The sequence below is a fragment of the Vigna unguiculata genome, chromosome 8, assembly GCF_037176805.1.
Source record: "Vigna unguiculata cultivar grain cowpea cultivar isolate G323 ecotype 2 chromosome 8, ASM3717680v1, whole genome shotgun sequence".
NCBI classification, from domain to species: Eukaryota; Viridiplantae; Streptophyta; class Magnoliopsida; order Fabales; family Fabaceae; genus Vigna; species Vigna unguiculata.
In genome coordinates this window covers 11,827,110-11,849,307 of record NC_140799.1, presented here as the reverse complement: position 1 = coordinate 11,849,307, position 22,198 = coordinate 11,827,110, and the positions used below count along the sequence as shown (strand labels likewise).

At 34.6% G+C, this 22,198-nt stretch overlaps 1 protein-coding gene and 1 pseudogene across 1 annotated transcript; both read right to left on the bottom strand.

The window, feature by feature from the left end:
- Positions 1-2,095: 2,095 nt before the first annotated feature.
- LOC146884147 (uncharacterized) lies at positions 2,096-3,850 on the bottom strand. The gene has a single exon (XM_085665869.1). It carries the CDS (start codon positions 3,848-3,850, stop codon positions 2,096-2,098), a length of 1,755 nt encoding a protein of 584 aa, XP_085521995.1.
- A 5,384-nt stretch (positions 3,851-9,234) lies between these two features.
- Positions 9,235-9,934, bottom strand: LOC146884146 (zinc finger BED domain-containing protein DAYSLEEPER-like; annotated as a pseudogene).
- Between the last annotated feature and the right edge of the window lie 12,264 nt (positions 9,935-22,198).

Here is a 22,198-nt window from a genome sequence, read left to right as displayed (position 1 = left end):
TTGGCTAGTCGACTATCGAGGCAGCAGATTAACAGATTCAGGATTTTATACACATGTCATGTTAACCATTGTCATGCTATGTCATGTTAACCATTGTCATGCTATTATGGACATCATCAAAAACATTTCAAATACATTTAATCAACAACAATCTCCCCCTTTTTTGATGATGGACAAACTTGCATAGAACAACAAACATTTCTCCCCCTTTGGACATGATCAAAAACAGTGATAAAAAAAATGCAGAAAATAGCCAATCTCAATGAAGTATATAGCTAAAAGCATTCAGAACCATGGGCTATCTTTGCTCCCCCTACCTTGAAACTACCTATATGATGAATAGGCCAATGAAATCATAGAATGTCATAACTATGGAATGCATGTCATTATATAATATGGTATCAAAGTAAAATGTAGCAGAAGCATATAAGAGAAATTGAAATATCAAAGTACAAGCAACATTCTCAAATCAAGTACCAAGAAAAGAGCAACATGGACTTAATGGCAAACCAAATACAACAAATTTTATCATACTAGCTAAAAGTACAATCAATCACAAAAGAACAATCTTGATCCCAAAATCTAGATGCATGGTTACTCCCCCTAGGAACAAACACCCAACACCTATAGGTACTTTCTTATAATAGATTTTCAAAGATTAAAATGTAAAAAGTGTTGGTGAGAGATGCATTATCAAAGCATCATGTAATCAATTTTGCAGAAGATTAATTGATATGGAGCTTGGCATAAACGAATATCACAGAGAAAAAAATATAAGCACAACAATGTAGAGAAAAAAACCTTGTAATTGATTATCCAGTTGATTATTTTATGCAGAAAAATATGAAAAATGCACATTTTACTTCGAACAAGTTATGTTTAGTATGACAAAGTAATGGTTCTTCCTTTTTAGTGAACAAGCATGCAATAAATCCAAAAGATAAGTTGTTAAAAGCACAACGAATGATACTAAGCAACTTATATTCACCATATGTCTTTAGCAACTATTTAACAAAGTGGTGTGAAACTTCCCCTTTTTGGCATTAGCAAAATAAGGGTATGAAAGAAGAAATATTCAGTACCAATTTCACAAATGTGGATCAGACAAAGAAGTGGAGAAAAACATATAATGGAGAAGCAAAAGATGTGCCTTATATCAGCTATCAAATTAGATTGGGCATTGTACAAATTAAAACCAGATTAAGCTAAAGATGAAAGCAAAAGAAGAAGGATAGCAATATTACAACCCATTAATCGAACATTTCAGCTTATGGAGATGCTTCCTCATCTTCAGCAATGGCAGCGGAAAATTTCTCTTCTTCCTCAGAAGCATATGAAGGATGCGGGAAGAACGAATAACAACAACACAATTCAAGGGTTTTAAAGAGATTGTGAATTTTGAAAACAATTAGAGAATGGGGATTTAGGGTTCTGAACAGATTTTGGGGTTTGGAGGTTTTATATTGGAAAGAAGTTTAAAGGAGAAGAAAATTTCACCAAACCATTTTTGTGCCAGACATAGTTAACTAGGTTACTAATGTAGTCGACTTGCTTCGAAATATAACACAGGGAATATGAAAAATGCATGACTAGTTAACTAGCAAGTTGACTATTTTATGCAGAAGGATAAAACCTGATGCAGAAATTACAAAGTCTGATGCAGTATGAAACAATAGTTAACTACGAAGTTGACTACGTAATGCAAAAACAGAAAATCTGGTGCAGTGATGACAATTCTGGTGCAGTATTTGGATGATAGTTGATTTGTAAGTCGACTATTTTAATGCAGAATGGTAAAATCTGATGCAGATTTTTATGCTGTAAATGCGAAATCAAGTATGCCTAATTCATTAAAATGTTGAAGAATAGCAACATAGATGTAACAACACAATTTGTATTTGTAGAAACACTTTTGGTAGTAAAAGATTAATTTTTGTCTTAAGAAACATCATCAAAAAGTGTTAAAAGTTGTTTTACTCGTATCATTATTAAGCAGGGAATGATTCAAACTTATTTTTACTTATGCAGCCCCAAAAATAGTACCACATTGATCATTAAGCTTTTCATAACCCCTGCAAAAACAAGTAAAATACATCTAGGTACCCACTTTGAAGTTGGGTCCTTTCATGTTAGACAAAACATTTGAATTCTTGGCTATCCATTTATATTTACCTTCAGGAACACCATGCTTTTTAAAGTAACATTTATTCGATGTATGGCCAGATTTGCAACAGTAAAAGCATACAATAGAAGATGGTTTACTCATGTTAATGAATTTCCTTGATTCTAGTTGACTACCTAGTTGATTTTCGTGTTCTGCATATCCTATGCCTTCTCTATTCAGTACACTTCTTTGGGAACCTAGCATAGCATCTAGATAATTTCTTCCTAGAGTGAATCTAGTTAATGTACTCATTAGATATTTGATTCTCTCTAATTGTTTGGAACAATTTTCACAATTAAGCACACTCTTTTTGCAATCACCACTTTTATGTTTTTCAATATTTTCAAGCTCAGTTTTCAATTCTTCATTTTCTGTTTCAAGCTGTTTTAATCTATTTTCAAGCCACCTATTTTCACCTTTATGTCTGTTATTAGAGTATTGCAACTTTCTAGCCTCTTCATGCAACTCATTATATACATCAAGTAGTTGATAGAACCTAGTTTCATAACTTTCATCAATAGATTCAAGATCAAGATCACTTACACTGCTGTCAGAGGATTTTGTATCAGCCATCAAACATAGATTTGTTTCTTCTTCATTGCTTTCACTTGAATCATTAGAGGTGCTGGAGTCATTATCCTCCCAAGCAATATAAGCTTTCTTCACTCTCTTGGACTTGCTTGTGGCCTCACTTTTTTCCTCCAATTTCTTTTTGATCTTGAGAATTGGACACTCAGGTTTGATATGACCAGATTTACCACACTCATAACATGTTGGAACGCTGGAAGATGACTCTTGCTTCTTGGAAGAGAATCTTCTATTTCCTGCAGCAGATTTTCCATTTGATTTATTTTTGTACTTTAAAAACTTTGAAAAACGTTTTACCATCAGATTTAGTGCCTCAGAATCAGAAGCTTCATCCTCTTGTTCTGCAGCAGTTTCTTTATCCTTGGTTTTGCTTCTTCCGTCAGTTTTTGCAGCAGCTTTTAATGCAATGCTTTGCCTTTTCTCTCCTTCCTCTTCCTCTTTTAAACGTCCAAGTTCCAATTCATGCTCTCTTAATTTTCCAAAGAGAGTTGCCATACTCATTGTGGTGAGATCTCTTGATTCAGAGATTGCAGTAACCTTAGGCTGCCATGCTCTATTCAGACTTTTCAGTATTTTGATATTCAATTCTTCCTTTTCAAAGACCTTTCCCAATGCTATGAGATGATTCACAATATGAGTGAACCTTTTTTGCACATCATAGATTGTTTCCTCAGCCTTCATCCTAAACATTTCATATTCTTGAACTAATGTGTTCTTTCTAGCTCTCTTGACTTCATCCGTGCCTTCATGAGTTACCTCTAACACATCCCACATTTCTTTTGCGGATTGACAAATTGATACCCTGTAGAATTCATCCAATGTTAGTGCAGATGAGATTATATTCTTGGCTCTCACATCATAATGAGCACGTTTATTTTCATCAAGAGTCCAAGATAGAAAATCTTTAGGTATAGCTTTTCCTTCTTCAATTTTTGTAGGTATAAATGGACCATTAACAATAGCATCCCACACACCTTTATCAACTGATTCTAAAAATATTTTCATTCTGATTTTCCAGAAAGGATAGTTATCTCCAGAAAATAAAGGTGGTCTGTTTATTGAAGCCCCTTCAGAAAAAGTCTGTGAAATATTAGCCATCTGTCAGGATCTAGTCGACTATGTATTCGCCTAACCAGCTCTGGTGCCACTTGTTAGAATTGATGCAGCAATATTTCACAACCAAGAGGGGGGGTGAATTGGTATTAACAAAATTTGCCCAGTTTTAGCACTTTTGAAATTGTTTTGATAAAAACCTTTTCTTTTGAATCAATTGAAATAGTATGGTTTGATGCTTAATGTATGGAGCATTTATACTATGACAAGATATAGAGAGAAAGAGATAAAGCACACAGAATTTTTATACTGGTTCGATTCTTAAGAATCTACATCCAGTTCATCTAGCAAACAACAGCTAGAGATATTCACTATATCACAAGAATTTCAAGATTTACAAATACACTTGATAAATCTAAATTCTAAGATAAAGGAATACAAATGCAAGGCATCCACACACTTGCACAACCACACAACAGCAAGGCTATCACACACACTTGCTTTAACAACCAAAAACAGCAAGGCTATCACACACACTTGCCTTAACCAGAAAATAGTAAATCAGAGAGTTTCAAACTATATTTAGAACACAAGAACACAGCCTAAAGATTAGATTGAGTACACCTTTTCCAAGTCTGAATTTTTTTCTTCTTGCCAAGCCAAATTTGATGTGTCTTGATGAAATTCTCAAGAAGATCTTCCAAGATAGCTCCAAGAACCTGTTCCACACTTTTCTTTCTTTCTTTTGATTGCACAACTTATTTTAACAACAGGTGCAGAGTCTGTTTTATAAAACCAGTTGCTGTCAGCACGAGCCTAGTCGACTACATTAGTTGGCTAGTCGATTATCGGGACAACAGATTAACAGATTCAGGATTTTACACACATAGTCGACTACATTAGTTGGCTAGTCGACTATCGAGGCAGCAGATTAACAGATTCAGGATTTTATACACATGTCATGTTAACCATTGTCATGCTATGTCATGTTAACCATTGTCATGCTATTATGGACATCATCAAAAACATTTCAAATACATTTAATCAACAACAGAGTGGTATGATTCTCTCTCTGCTGTCATTCTTCCTCAACCCTTCCTCTGCGTCTCTGTCACTGATGTTGTCCTTCTTTTCTTTCCCTTTTCACTGTACTAGTCTTTTTCGATGACATCCTAGTGTACAACATCAACTGGCAGGATCACTTGCATCATCTTGAAATTGTGCTCACCAATTGTTTGCCAAGTTTTCCAAATGCACTTTTGGGGTCCAACAGATAAATTACTTAGGTCACATATTATCGGGTGTTGGGGTTTCTATGGATGTTGATAAGTTAGAAGCTGTAAAGAATTGGGGTACACCTTCAAATCTGAAACAGTTACGTGGTTTTTTGGGATTGACGGGCTATTATCGGCACTTTGTGGAGGGTTATGCCACTATTGTTGCCCCATTGATAGATTTATTGAAGAAAGACTCCTTTAAATGGAGTGCATCCACTGAGCAAGCTTTCGCAGCCTTAAAAATAGCTTTAACTACTGCCCCAGTATTGACAATTCCAAATTTTTCAGTCCCCTTTTTCTGGAAACGGATGCATCTGGCTCGGGGTTGTCTTAAGTCAAAACAACCACCCAATCGCATATTTCTCTAAGAAACTTTCAATCAGAATGCAGAAGCAATCTGCGTACATAAGGGAGTTTTATGCTATTACTCAATCTTTAGCCAAACTCAGACATTATCTACTTGGCCACAAATTCATAATTAAAACGGACTAGAAAAGTTTGAAACAATTGTTGGATCAAACACTACAAAGCCCAGAGCAGCAACAGTGGTTGCCCAAGTTCCTCGGCTATGATTTTAGTATCCACTATTTGCCAACGAAAGAAAATATCCCAGCAGATGCCTTATCCAGAAGCTTTGCCATGGCATGGTCTGAACCTGTTAACTCTTGGTTAACAGTGGTCACAGAGGGCACAAAAAAAGATCAGTCCTTGCTACAACTCCATCAGAATTGCGTGAACAATGTCAGGCACTATGAAGATTACACATTGCACAACGAGGTAATCGTCAAGAATGGTAAAATTTTGGTGCCTAATGATCAAACCCTCATCAATATGATCTTGGCAGAATTCCATGCCTCCAAGGTGGGTGGACATGCGGGTACCACCAGAACCAGTGCAAGAATTGGAGCACAGTTTTACTGGCTTAAGATGCGAAAGGATATCAGAAAATTTATCAAAGCCTGTGTCATTTGTCAACAAGCAAAAATCGATCACTCTTTACTCGCCGGTCTCCTTCAACCACTTCCTATTCCAAACCTTATTTGGGAAGACATTGCAATGGACTTTATAATCAATTTTCCATTATCTCATGGTTATTCAACTATAATGGTCGTGATCAATAGACTCTCTAAATCCGGCCATTTCATTCCATTAAAACCTGGCTTTACTAGCAAGAGTGTCGCAGATGCATTCGTTTAGCACATTGTAAAGTTGTATGGTTTTCCCAAGTCAATTGTTTCAGACAGGGAAAAGGTGTTTATCAATTCATTTTGGACGCACTTGTTCAAATCACAAGGCTCCAAATTGGCATGAGCTCTTCTTATCACCCACAGTCCAACGGTCAAACCGAAAACCTCAATAAAACTTTAGAGATGTATCTCCAATGCTACGTGTTTAATCATCCTAAAGCCTGGGTCGAGATGCTTCCTTGGACACAACATTGGTACAATTCTGCATTCCATCATAGCATGGGCACCTTCTCTTACCAAGTTGTTTATGGTAAACCCCTACCCTCCATTATATGCTATGAATTTAATGCAACCGACCCACTAGCATTACAAGATAGCTTGACATTTCGTGACACTGTGCTAAGCAAGTAGAAGGTGAAACTGCACCAATCTCATAACTATATGAAGAGCCAAGCAATTTAAAAAGCGTCGAGTTGTTACTTTGGAAGTGGGTGAGTTAGCTTTGGTCAAACTCCAACCTTATCGACAACATTCAGTCGTGTTAAGGAAGAACCAAAACTTAAGCTTAAGGTACTTTGGCCCATTCGATGTTATTGAGAAAATTGGGCCTGTGGCTTTCAAATTACTGTTTCCCCAATCTGCAAAGATCCATCCAGTCTTTCACATTTCCTTGCTAAAAAAATTCCATGGTGATCAAAAGCAACACTATCTACCATTGCCCCTTACTACAAATGAGTTTGGCCCACTCGTACAACCGATCAGCATCTCAGATGCTCGCACAATTGTCAACAAGGGCAAGGAAATTGCACAATGGCTAATTAAATGGGATACTGATGACAGTTCATGGGAATACGTGAAGGTTATGCAAAAATCCTATCCCAATTTTAACCTTGAGGACAAGGTTGATGTTCAAGAGGGGAGTATTGTAACACGCACAAAGGAGGTGGACAAATTGGTTAATCGTGAGGGACATGTGGCAAGCAATACAGAGGGTCAGGAAGTGCGCAAAAGTTCACGTAATAGAAGGAAGAGCATAGATTAAGGGATGACATTCCATGAGGACATGAGTGGTATGCTTATCTCTCTGCTGTCATTCTTCCTCAACCCTTCCTCTGCGTCTCTGTCACTGATGTTGTCCTTCTTTTCTTTCACTTTTTAGGAATGATTCAGTTCTACAATTTCTATAAAAAAAAACATCAATAGATTTTAATAGCAATTCATGACAGACAGTGCTTCCAGACACAACAGCTTGCTATACGCAATAGGAAAGGTACCTCAACAAGTTGTTCAAAGTTTGATTTGAGCAGGTTAATTTTTCGCTCGTAGTAATATTTTCCTTCATCCATAGTTTTCTGCTCCTGCATAAACGCATAACAATCACAGTCAATGAACAAGCAAGTAACAAACTGCACAATGCTCTCTCGGTAAATCCAATACATAAAACCTAAATGCGATGCATACAACCTAAATTGAATACACAAAACCTAAGTGTCACAAATAAAACCTAAATGCGATACACAAAAACCTAAATGCGACATCCGTTTCACAAATTCCTGAAGCGGATTTCAAAATCTGTTTTATAGAAAAACCAAAAAATAACAACGAAACGGGTGTCGACATTCGTTTAACAAATTCCTGAAGCAGATTTCGACATCTGTTTCATAGAAAAATAAAAAAAAATAACGAAACGGATGTCGACACCGTTTGACAAATTCCTGAAACGAATTTCAACATCCTTTTCACAAAAAAAAAAGAAAAAAAAACTAAATGGATGTCGACTTTCGCAACACATTTTCAATCACAAAAGTAAATTTCAATGTCTTGACAAACATCATTCCAACATTCAAATAAAATTCAAACATTCAATATGATTATGATTAAAATGGAATGCACACTAACCTAGAAAGGAAGAGAAGAGGAGAGCTTTGAAAAGAAAAGCTAATGAAATAGAACGTATGGAAGCTTGGACCAGCTTCAAGTACAACTGTTGGCAGCTTGAACAAGAGACAGGACCACTACGAGCTTAAATCACAGAGAGGCAGGGACCACTACATGAGCTTAAATCACAGAGAGACAGGGACCACTACGAGCTTAAAGCACAGGTAGGGACCACACACCAACACCACAGGATGAGAGCACTGTGGAGGAAACAGAGAGAAAACGGAACGAATATTTACGGGTGCAGTAGAGATAAAAAGAAAGCAAAAGTGAAAGGATTGTTGGCTGCAATAAATACCATTTACTACTATTTCATCCACCTGCCAGGTAAAAATTGATTATGGTCAAAATAGTAAATTATTGGGGTATACGAGAAGACTTGGGGTGCAGCAAGAAGGCCCCTTGTGCTTAATGCGAAGCCGAAGTCAAGAGATATAAATGGAAGACAGAAAACATCACAGGAGGCTTTGAATGTTTACAAATGGAAGAGAATTCACGTTCCTAATTGTTCTATTTTTGCTACTATAGGTAAGATACGAGACTCTTACATGTTCGCTAATTAATATAGTTTAATTCCTTATTTCTACAATTTTGGATGTCAACAATTGAATGACATTAAAAAGTATAGGCGTAAGAATTGAAAAAGCTTAATACTCTCTTCTTTACGGTACATGTACCTAGGGATGGCAACGGGTCGGGTCGGGCACGGATAGTGCCTACCCGTTACCCGACCCGCAAAAAAAAATCGTACCCGTTACCTGTTGGATACCCACATAAAAATACCCGCAAATATTTTTCAACCCACGGGTACCCGTTGGATACCCGCGGATATTTAAAAAAAATATTAATTTTTAAATGAGGTCCAAATTAAATTGCAGAAAAAAAAATTTAAGCATACATCCAAATAGAAGTTAATGAACAACTAAATAAAAGTTAAAATATAAATTCAAATTAATAGTACCTAAAACATACATCCCAAATATAAGAAATTTAAAAAATAATTCTTCTAAAAATAATAGTCTAAGATCTATGTTTCCTCTCCAATATCTTCATGTTGACCACTTAATTCCTGAAACAAATAAAACACAAATAAAGTCATCAATAAAAATCATAGTGACACTATTAGTAAAATTAGAATAAAATATTAAAAATAAAACTACTAACATCATCATCAATTATCTCCTCTAGTATTGTATTAAGCTTCATCTTGTCCACTTTCAATTCTGAAAAACCTGAAAAGGAAAATCAATTCATTTGTCATAATCAATCATTTGAATGAATATAAATATGTTATTTGAAGTGCTAATTTAATTATCTTCTATGTCAGTCCATAGCCAATCTTGAACACACATCAATGCCTCCAAAGTGTCTGGTTGTAATCTACTACAATGTGGAGTAAGAAATCGACCACCAATACTAAAAGAAGACTCAGAAGCAACTGTTGAGATAGGAATGGCTAGAAAATCTCTTGCAATCATTTGCAAAATTGGATATTTTAACCCATTAGCCTTCCACCAAACTAAAATGTCAAATTCTTCATCTGAATCAGGTAGTGTTGGTTCCTCCAAGTAATAGTCAAGTTCCAACTTATAATTTGATGGTTCACTTTTCTTTGCAATCTGATGTTCTGCAAAATCTCTCCTCTAAGCATCTTTTCTTCCATCAACACTTTAGCATATATTTATGTTTGGATTTTGACATGAAGAAACTAACTTCTTACCTTTCATGTTTATTTCATACTCTCTTACCAAGTCCTTAAAAAGAATCTTCACCTTTTCAATTTCATAATCAGATTGATCACCATATATCTGAGGGAAAATGATGAAGGATTATCTTGTTTCCTTTTAAGATTATTGAATATGGTGTGAGTTGATTAAGAAAGCTAAGTGAAATCTCCACTGGACATTAAGATAGCATGTTATCTAGATGTGAAGGTTCCTTTCACAAAGCTCAAGAGAAGAAGATGATGGATTGATTCAAAACAAATAGGAAATGGAAAGCACATAAACCATAGAAACCAAGAACAATTAAAGGAAGAAGAAAACATAAAACGGAAAGGAAAGAAATGGTAAAAATGTGAGAAGCACGCCACTACAAGGCTAGGCTAGAAGCCATGGCAACCTTGAAGATGAGTGGATGTGTGCCGCCACTTGCTATGCAAGATAAGGCTTAAAAGTATTCACTCCCAAGGGAGGAAACTCTCACAAATGGTTGAGACACAAGAGTGTTTTTACTTCAAAATGTTCAACCCTTTTACATGTCTAGGAGCACCCCTTATATAGAAGAGTTTAGGGGCCTCTAAGCAAGTAAAAGATATTTAAGGATGTCTCTACAAAAACCTAACCCTAGCTTCTAGAAACTAGGTCAAATAAGGTTACAAAAATGAGAGACAAAAGAGCTAACTATGGTGTGTGCAAGGCTAATTTCGTTCTAGCACAAAAGGAGACCAAGAATGTGTCTCATATGTCTCTAAAAAGTGGCCATAGTGTGGTAAAAACAAAGGAGACCAAAGGTACATAGGTACATTTGCTTTATGCCTTTTTCTTTATGCTTTATGCCTTTACTTTACTCTCTCCTCCACATCATTTATGCTCCCCAATCACCATGCGCTACCTAGCATTGCTTTCTTACTCCTAATTAACCTACAAAGCAAATAAACATAGATTAACATGTTGGCTTAAGTCAAGTCAACTATAGTCAACAAGTCAAACCTAGTCAAGGTCAACAAGTCAACTAAAGTTGATTCAACTAAGTCAACTTAGGGAATCAAAAATAACAAACACAAATGAAAGGGATGAAGGATTAGTGAACTTCCTTTCTAAACATGCTTAGTCTTCTTAAGCATGTGCCTCCATCCTTGGTTGGGTCAATCCTTCATAAAAAAAAAATAATCCAACAAATCAATTTTATACCTGGGGTCTAACACAATACCTATCGCCATCACTACACTGATCGCACCCCAATAGTTATCAAACTTTAAAACCATAGATGCAGCCATTTGATGAATAATAGAATTAGAAGAGTTAAGCCATTCCATCAAAACCAACTTAATTTGACATACCTTTGGAAAAAAAATGTTGGCAGTTGGATAAGAAGTACCAGAAAACAAGAGTGTCACATCATAAAATATTTCCAACTTTTGACAAATTTCATTTGCCATTTGCCAATCATGTGCATTGGGCAAAGCTTTATATTGACTCTCTTGTTGTGATAAACGATCAAATACTTCCTTGTATTGTATAGCTAATTGAAGCATTAAAAATGTAGAATTCCACCTAGTTCTACAATCAACAACTAATTTTCTTTTGAATTGAATATTCAATTGAGCACATGTCTCTATAAATTTCTCTTCTCTTTTAGGTGTAGCTGTCCAAAAATTAGCACTGTCTCTAACCTTTTCGATGACATTAGCAATTATGGACAAACCATCCTTCACAATCAAATTCAATATATGTGCACAACATCGCATGTGAAACAGTTGGCCACCCAAAATAAGAGACCTACTTGAGATCTTATCTAAAATGCGATCAATCATAGCATCATTCGTAGTGCAATTATCGACTGTCAAAGTAGAAACTTTTCTATCTAGATTCCAATCCATTAAGCATTCAACCAACAATTCAGCAAGAACTTGACTAGTATAAGGAGCAGGCACATACATAAACCTATATTTGAAAGATAAATTTAATTAATCTAATCAAGAAGAACAAAGTTAATATGAAAATAAAATCAAAATAGAGTAAAATGTTATTACCTCACAAGTCGACTTTGTAGCCTCCATAAATCATTAATAAAATGAGCTGTTATAGTCATGTAGCCTCTATTTTGATTAGTAGCAGTCCACATATCAGTGGTAATTGCAACTCAACTTTGAATCCTTGACAACATTAATTTCATCTTCTCTTTTTCTACGTTGTAATCCTTCATAATATCTTTTTTAAGGTGTTTCGAGAAATCACCTTGAATAGAGGTTGAATAGCATCACAAAATTCTTTAAAACCTATATGATCAACCATTGACATTGGATACTCATGTAGAATTATCATCTTACGGAGTGCATCTCTAGCTGTTTGTTGATTAAAAACATAGTTGCCAACAACTACAGTTTCACCACCTTCTTTATGAGTTTTTAAAAAGGATTGTCTGATGTCCCGTGTTGTTCGAAGCTTGCAACTCTTGAAATGGCTTCTCAAATGTGATGTACCTTGCTTGGCGTCACCCAAAAGACTTTTGGCGCAATAATTGCATATCGCTTTCCATTTTCCATCTACCTTTTGTCTCTTAAAGTGATTCCAAACATCTGACAGTAATCTTCTTGAATTAATAGTTGGAGTTGAACTTTCGTTTTCTCCTAGAATAGAATCTATAGGAACATCATTTTGATTTGAATCTTCTACATTTGCATTTGGTTCTACAAATGTTCCTTGTTGGCCATCATCCATAGGGGAAAATGTATCTTGATTAGACATTCTATAAATATTAAAACACAACAAAAATTAAATTTTGAATGTAAAAAAAAAAAAAGACTAAATTCATGTTTAATATAATAATTCATGTGACATGATTATGGCAAAATTTAATAATAACTTGTATAAAAATACAAAAAGCATGTAAAATAAAATATGAATGAGTAATAAAGTATGAATTTCACTTTACATGCCTTAAATGTGATGAAAAATGTGATTTGACATTTACTTGTAATTGAAAAAATCATTCATGCATAAAAGATGAATGAACTTGAATTGAAATAGTAAAAAAACTAGGTTCACGTGAATTCATAAGTTTTCTTAATCATACATATATATATATATATATATATATATATATATATATATATATTTCTTATTCAATATTTTAATCATGCCTTTTCTATCAATATTATATATTGATATTGATTTAAGTATCATATTCTTTTGTGTGGTTTTAATATCTTTAGAAAGAAAGGAAATTATGTCTTAAAATTTCATTTGAAGACAATTTTTCAAGTTTTAATGGCCTTGTTTTCGGTGGTTAATCAGTGTCAATTTTTAGCCCTTATCCCAACTTCAAATTTTAAAAAATGTATCCCTCAATTCCCCAGATCCCGAAACGACCTTAATCAGACAGGAAAAAATAATTGGATAGTTGAGTTTATTCAATAAGAAATAATCAGAGTCATGAGCAGTTCAAGTTCATGTATTAACCTAGAACTAAAATAAGAGATAGAAAACATGCCCCTTTTGAAGCTTCACCTAAAATTTGAATGATTGGAGGACAACCTTCGAAAGATTCAACACGAGAAAACTGGGAGTAGAGAATGAAAGGAAAATGGGTTAACAAAAATGATAATACCCAAAAGGGTTGTTGATTAAAAACGGAGTTGTAAAGGGAGAAAGAACAATTTTTGGGGATGAATGTTAAGTGTGTAAGAGAGAAAATGAAAGAAGAAGCATGGGTTTACCTGTTCGAAAATCCCAGAGCACTTGGACGACAACAATGAGCCAAAAAAAGAAATGAACTTTAGCATCAACCTAATTTCTCATAACCTAAAAAGGATAAATATATAATTTCATTTTCTTAACGGGTAGCGGATACCCGCGGGTACGGGTAGCGGATACCCGCGAGTACGGGTAGTATGATACCCGACCCCGACCCGTTAAGAAACGGGTATTAAATTACCCACTACCCGCGGATATCTATTACCCGCGGGTACTAACTATCCGTCACGGATTTTATCCGCGGATACTCGCAGGCGCGGATTTTTTTGCCATCCCTACATGTACCATACATGCACATGGAAGAACGACTTTCATTTGTTGTATGAAGTCATTAGAGTATTTATGTTAAAAGTGGATATATGAATACCGAAATTGCAAGTAACAAATGACTTGCATTTTATGTTATTGATATGCGGTAAATATTATGTAACAGTAAAATGCAAACCCATATTTAACATAAACATAGGCTAGTAGTAACAAAATAACAGAAACAAAGAAATCCCTAAAGGCCACGATATCTTCGGAACTACTAGATATTATTCTAAAACAGAAATTGCAACGTCTTCACTTTCCCTCCTTACAATAAATGCTTTGAAGTAATTAGCTTATATCAGTCATCCCAAAAGCTTATGAAAAACATCAATCTTCAATAGCTTGGTATAATATCTGCCACTTGCTCTTGACTCTTGTAATGAAGTAGTCACTTTACTCAAAAACAACGATTTTTTTCTTAAGATTTCAATATTTTTTATTATTAATATTTTTCTATTAAATTAATTATACAATTATTTAAGAAAAAAGATCTCAATTTTCTTTTTACTAATATAACTCTATTAAGTTAATTATAAAATTATGTTTAAAAAAAAGTCTCAAAAAAATATTTTATTACTAATATAGCTCTATTAAAGTAATTATAAGTTTTTGTTTGAGAATAAAATTCAATTAAATTATTATTAGTGTCTGTTAACTTTTATTGGTATTAAAAATGATAATTAATGAGTTAAAACCTTTAGTAAGTAGATTATAATTTTGTTTACGAAGAAAAGAGTTAGTTTTTTTTTTTATCTTTTTATCTCTCTTGTGACTTCTTTTGTCTCTCCTTACTTTATTCTCTTTTAAGAGTTTTTTTTTTTAGTTTTGGCATATTACATTCCTTGAATCTCATATTGCTTGTGTTTACCAATTTTTCCATCGTCATTATTTTTGGTTAGTATGTTTTTTCTTTCTATTTCTATTGTATTGTTGTTTTTATCTTGTTTTGGATTTGTATTAGAACTAGAAATTTGTTTCGTTTGCTCAATTTTGTTTTTCAGTACTTTTCGATTTATGAGTTTTGATAGTTTTTTTTTGCATATATCTTAAAGAGGAACTGTAATTCTTCTATGAAATTATTAGTTAGATTAGGAGTTAGTCTTTTGATGAATAATAGATTAATTGGAGCATAATTAAAAGTTAGGTTTGTTGTAGAAAGATAATCCAAGTTTAGGAAAAAAAGACTTACTATCAAGTTGAAAAGAACCTAAGTTTCGTGAAAAAAGTATTAGATGCAAAAAAAAAAAAAAACAATTTGATGAAAATATTATGAATGAAATCGTAAAATCTCTTCAATAATCAATTAGAATTGATTACATTTTATATATTGTAGACAAAACAATCACCACACTTTAAGGTAGATTTGAACAATTTAAAATATATGAATATATTTTTGTTTTTTATTTAGTGTTAAAAATTAAAGTCACTGGATTGTACAATTTTGAATGAAAAATTGCTTAAATCTTTCAAACAAGATAAATTGTTGGATATTGATGGATTTGATTTATATTCATAATTAAATATCTTAAGAGAAATTATAGATTTAGAAAATGATAAATCATTTGACATTCTTAATTATATAAAAAGAATGAATTATTTTCCAATTGCACATACTATAAAATAATATTAATAATTTCAATGTCAATTGCGTCTGGCAAAAGAAATTTCTCAAAGACAATAAGAGTACTTATTTATCATTTGACGAAGAAGACAATAAGAATATACATTTATATTTCAAAATCCAACATGATCAAATGAAACAATTTATTGCTTTTTCTTTCACGGATAATACCATAGTTATGGAGAAAGAAACAACCTTGCTCAGATTAAGTATGGAAACCCAAAATGGATGCTAGTTGATTATACAGTTATGAGATGAAGTCATTGCAATGAGAATTTCATATTTTGTTTATTCCGATTCTTCCAATAGATGATAGAAACTCAAATGCCAAAAACATATAGAAATATATGAAAGTTACGGTTTAAATTGATGGTGGGTAATGAGAATGTAATCAATGATCTGTCCTTTATATATTTTATTTTCTTAAATCCACAAAATTATCAACACTCATTGCATTTTTTCGTTTATTAAATTGACAAGACATTATAGCAAAAGGTTTAGGAACAATATTTTTTTCATTTTCGTGCCATTCTAGAATGAGTATTACTTATCTCTATAACTACGAAAAAAAAAATTCTCCAATGAACGGGAAGTTTTCAAACACAGCACAATGAATTCAACAATCGGAATGTCTACTATGGTTCCAAAGCTCATTACGAAATCCTAACATTATTGTCTTCTTTGTTAAATGTATAAATGCATTATGTATTTTCTTTTTTCAACATGATGTATTTTATTTTTTTATATTTACATTGTAATTGTCAGAACTTTATCAAATTATTAATAAAATTAATTTTAGTTAATTTTATATACTTTATGAATTTATATATTTTATTAAATTTTTATGATAAAAATAATTTCATTAAATTAATAAATTATAAATGTAGGTGGGTAGTTACAAATAAAGGATGTTTCAAACCTCCACAAAATAATAATCACCAATAAAAGAGATTAAAATCTTCCATAAAACAACTTCCGCAATATGACTTGGATACCAAAGTCGCCCAAAACCTCCGCAAATAACTTGTGGCAACTCTAATTACAAAGGTTTAGAAAACCTCCATAACTTAATTTGTGGAGAGCGAAACCCCCCGCAGATTGAAAAGAAAAAATAATTTCCTTAAATTAATAAATTATGAATGTAGGTGGGTAGTTACAAATAAAGGATGTTTCAAACCTCCACAAAATATAGTCACCAATAGAAGAGGTTAAAACCCTCCACAAAACAACTTCCACAATATAACTCGGATACCAGGGTCGCCCAAAACCTCTACAAATAACTTGTGGCGACTCTAACTGCAAAGATTTAGAAAACCCCCCACAAATTAATTTGTGGAGAGCGAACACCCTCACAGATTGAAAAGAAAAAACCTCTACTAAATAATAATTTTTTGTAGTGATTGTTCATACAACAATCAATGCATCATACTTACAGGACCACTATCAGGTATTGACATTGACCAAAGCCATGAGACTATTACAAACAGGTTTACAAAGAACTACAACTTCAGAAAGTCAACAGTTCTCAGATTGGATAGTTAAACTTGGTGATGGTATGTTATGTGAAGCAAATGATGGTATGGATATTGAAATACCACTAGAATTTTTATTTCAGAATTTAATGATCCAATCCAAACAATAGTATCACCTAATATACTAGAGAACTATAGTAATACTAATTTCTTGTAGAATAGAGCAATATTGGCCAAATAGAATAGAAATAGTTGAAGAAATCAACAAACACATATTATCCTTAATTCTTAGTAAATATGTTTACATTTTTTGACATTTCATATATATTTTATATGTATTACATGTCAAATAACTATTATTAATAATACTATGCAGGAGAAGAGAAAGAATATCTAAGTGAAGATTCAATTGATAAATTCGAGGATTTAGTAACTGATGACTACGACTTCATTACTCCCGAATTCCTAAATTGATTGATGACTTTAGGAATATGCAGTCATAAAACAAAACTAAAAATCGGAGCACCTATAACGCTTCTAAGAAACTTGTGTAAGACCCGTGAAATTTAATTAATTAAATAATTAATTAATAAATGCGGGTAGTGAGAGCCTTTATGACATTAATTATTGATTATTGTGATGTGGGAAAGTACTAGCTCAACTGGTTGAGAGTACTTGATTGTGTTGAGAGGACTTGAGTTCAAGTCTTATGTGCGCCATTTATGCGTTATTTAATTATTATTATTTTAATAATATGCTTTGGCAGGTGATTATAATCACCGCCAAGTGACTTGTCCTTTTCTGGGTAATCTGGGGTTCCAAAGATGGCACTGCATGGCGACTGATTCATCTAGTTTCTGGGTTTTGTTTGAACTGCCTGCGGTGATGAATACCCGCCAAGAGACACGAGTAATGTGGCTCGATTTTTGAGGTTTTTTAGAGTCCTGGGTTGAGGTCGATTGGGGAAAATAAGAGCTTTCAACATTAATTGAAAATTGAATGCTTATAGAATTGGAATTCAGGTGATTAGGGGTCAAAATTGATGAGGTTACCATAAACACCTTTTAGGGTTGGAAGAATTGGGGGGTTTTGATGAATTGAGCGTAATGGTTGTTAATTGCACTATAATTGTGGCTGGAAATAGTTATCTTGATTAAGGGTATCACGGTTATTATGTTCATATGCGAAAAAGCTAAGATAGGCAGAGGAAAGCATTGGGAAAGTGTAAAAGGATATTCGCAGGTGCTAAAATTCTAGGAATTTTCCTAGAACTACATGCACCTCCTGGCGGCAACGCAAAGACAGTGAGTTTTGCGTGGCTGCGAGGTACAGTTATGGTTTTAGGATAATTGGGCGTCCAGTTGTTGATGAAAATTTGATTTTGAGAATTTATCAGGTAGGTTAGAAATGAATAAGTTTGAGGGTGGAGATGGAGTAGGAAGAATTGGAATGTTGCCTTTTACAGTTTAGTGCCTAAACTAGGATCAATGGACAAGGTGGGCTGGGAAAGGCAAAAGAGAAATGATTAGGCATTGGGATTATTATTAAATGCTTAATTAGCTAAGAGTGTAGCTAGTGTGTATAAGTGTTGAATCATGTGGCATGAGCTGAAGAGAATAACTGAGTAATGGCAAATCAGGAGTATATTAAAGTGTTTGGAAAAGGTGTAATACTAGTCAATGAAATTGATAAGAATGAATGTAATAGCTTGTACCCTTGGAACAACCTAAAGCTAATGGAATGCAACCAGGATGGAATGTGATGAGTAAGGACAACGCTGGTTATATTTCGCTACATATTTGGATTATGATCAGTATTAAGGTAGTGAATGGTGTGTAAGAAACTTAGATGGTTGTGAAAAATCAGTACCCTTCACTGTATTGGTGTAGCACTTTGTAGTAGAACTACAGCCGCCAGGCGATAACTACAAAATAGTCACCTTCTGGAGCGCGTATCGCCTGACGATGAAGGTGGTCCCGTTAGGCGATGTTTGCAAGTCTGGGTGCTCTAAGGCACTTGGTGCCTGGCGGAATGTGTCCCTCGCCAAGCAGTCTGGAAGTGGATTTCTGTAACATCCCGTTCGAATATTACGGATTTAAATAATAAAAAATGAAGTAAATAATAAAAATTCATTTATTATAACTGATATTCCCAAAACGCGGGAAAATTAAAAAAAACTTTTATTACTTTAACACTAAACCAAAATTCATAAGTATAAATAAGATTCTAATTTTCTAAAAGTTTAGAATATTCATAATTACAATTTATTTGAAAGCATAAAAACTTCATAAAAGTTCTGGTAAAATCTTCTCCCAAAACTAGCCCCGCTCCGTCTCTAGGCCTCACCAGATCCACCTGCAATAACATCTGCTCCCGTGTACCGCGTACACGATCATCGCCAAACACAAGCAGATAGGGTGAGCTAACAAATTACACATATATATAAATATTGCACAATTATATATATATACATATATATATATATATATATATATATATATATATATATATATATATATATATATATATATATATATATATATATATATATATATATATATATATATATATATCACACAATCACACCAATACTACGACAGTAAAATCGTCTGGCGGGGGACACGTACCGCCAGGCACTGCCGCTTCCAGACTGCCTAGAAGGTATGATGAGTCAAACCTTGGCTCACATTCAATAATTAACTTTTGGGAAATTTAATATTATTTTTGCGCTTACAAATTTGATATTAGTTGCATCAAATTTATTATTGGATATTCTTGAGTTTAATAATGCAACAATAATTTAATTTAGGTCCTTAAGAGTTTAAATAATGAATATTTTAATTCATTAATTAAGTCCCAAAATAGTAATTTTGGAGAGGAATAACTCTGGTACTAAATGCACCCCCAATTCTCATGTTTACACCCCTTTTTTCCAATTACATTATCTATTTTTGAAAAAAAAACATTTCTGGAGCTAATTGCACCCCTGTTTTCAGGTTTTCACCCCTTCTATAATTGGACTTTCAAATTCTATTATGCACCCCTACTTTTTACTAAGTTGCACCCCTAATGTCACTTAAACTTCAATCCACCAGATTTCGCCACGTGGCAATCATTCACTTACTAAATTAACCAATGAAAGCTTGCTACTTCATCATTCCTCCACTAACTCAAATCACCAATCAATGTTGCCATGTTATCCTCTCCTTCCCAACACAAACCCTAACCCTAATCTCTCTTTCTCTCTCTTCCACACCAACCCCAAATCTTTCTTTCTCTCTCTTCCGGTTCCATCCCGCAGCCACCGCAGCCGCCGCCCCCACGCCAGCCGTCACCACACCTTCGTCAACTTGTCTCCTCCGCGCCAGCCATCTTTTCGCTCGACATCTCCAACGTCGACGCTGCCGGAAGTCCGCCATTGTCGCACCACTCGTGGAACCTGCAGAAGCCACCGTCGCGCTCCAGGAGCTCAAACCTGCCACTCCCGCACCGTCGTCGAGCCCCCATTGCGCCTCCATCGCACCTCACTCGCTACCCCCTGTGCGAACCAGCCCTCATGTTTCGCTGCTTTAGATCCGCGCGGTCCAGCAACTTTGTTCACCCCTACCGTGAGCTTGGCAACCTCCATACATCCTCCATCCGTCTCCTTCACCGTGAGAGGAATCGTGTTCACTGCGGCGCCTCCATGCCTGCGACAGCGAGCGACTCACGTCGCGACCCCCCTCAAACTCGCACCCCGTCAATTCGACAGCCACCGCGACAACCACCATGAACTCGCTGAACCACTCGTGACACTGTGAAACGTACCTTGTGGCAGCCCTCACGACAGCCAAACCCTAATTGCGGTAATGAAAATCTGATTTGGGAGGGAGACTGGTCTGACACATGGCAGCCTCTCACTGGACAGTCAAAGAGTTAACATTGGTCAACTCTGGGCAAGGCTTGGTCACAATTGGTCAATGATAGAGGCCGTACCCCACCAAATTAAAACATATTAAATATAGTATATGAAAGTGAACCAAGTCGTCTCCCAACGACCAATATTTTCATTTAAAGCGAAATTTCCAAATTAACACAACAATAAAACACAAGGGGGGGTTTGGCAGATTCACACAAGTTTGCTAAATTCTAATCAAAACACCAAAACAGAATTAAACACACAATTCAAAACGTACTGGTCCCTTAATTCCACTGAAATTCCACCAATCACAGGTTACTAAATCAAGTCTCTTATCCAATTTACTCTCATGAAATCTGAATTAATCAACTATGCGAAAATTAACACAGCTTCATTATGCCATTAAGCATAGCACACATCCTACTTTCAATTTCACACACACACACAGAGATTAAGCAACTGTGGCCAAAACCCGAACTCACTAAGCATAACAAGGATTCTGAAATTGTGCAAAATAAGAACCTACGATTAAGCATCACAAATTCCATTTCATTCAAAGCTACGAAATTGAATAGGATGAAGAGAAATTAGGAATTGGAGTGCACTGCAAAACATCAACCTCATGGTTTCAAATCAGTTTCTTCAAGGAACCAATACGAAAAACTTAGCTAGACATGGAAAATGAACAATCAAACACTTCAAAACTGCAATAACAAAACAGAACTAAGAACCCTAACTTATGAAATCTGAAAAACGCAATTTAAGAGCAAAAATAGAGATTTCAAAGCTTAAATGGAAAGCAAAACGGTATTGTCATATATAAATACGAAAACCCCATGAATGGGTATTGTTCCAAGTCAATAAAACCCATAAAATGAACTGCCCAAGCAAGTAAACGAATTCAAAACGTAAAACTCTTAATGGGTGCTGTCAAATATGCATAAAAACGGTAAAAATGAGCCAAAAACGTGAAAAACCGCAAAGGGGGCGTCCATGGAAGCTTGGAGAACGAAAATGGAGGTTTTTGAAGAGAGGTTGAAGATGATGGAGCGGCTGGCCTTCTTTCATGCAAACCTAATTCGTGGTCATATCACCTCTGCCACTCAGATTTACAAAACTGCCACTCTGCCACTCAGATTTACAAAAATGCCACTCTGGGCCTCAAATGTTGACCCATTGACTTTGATGACGTGGAAATGACATGGAAACGA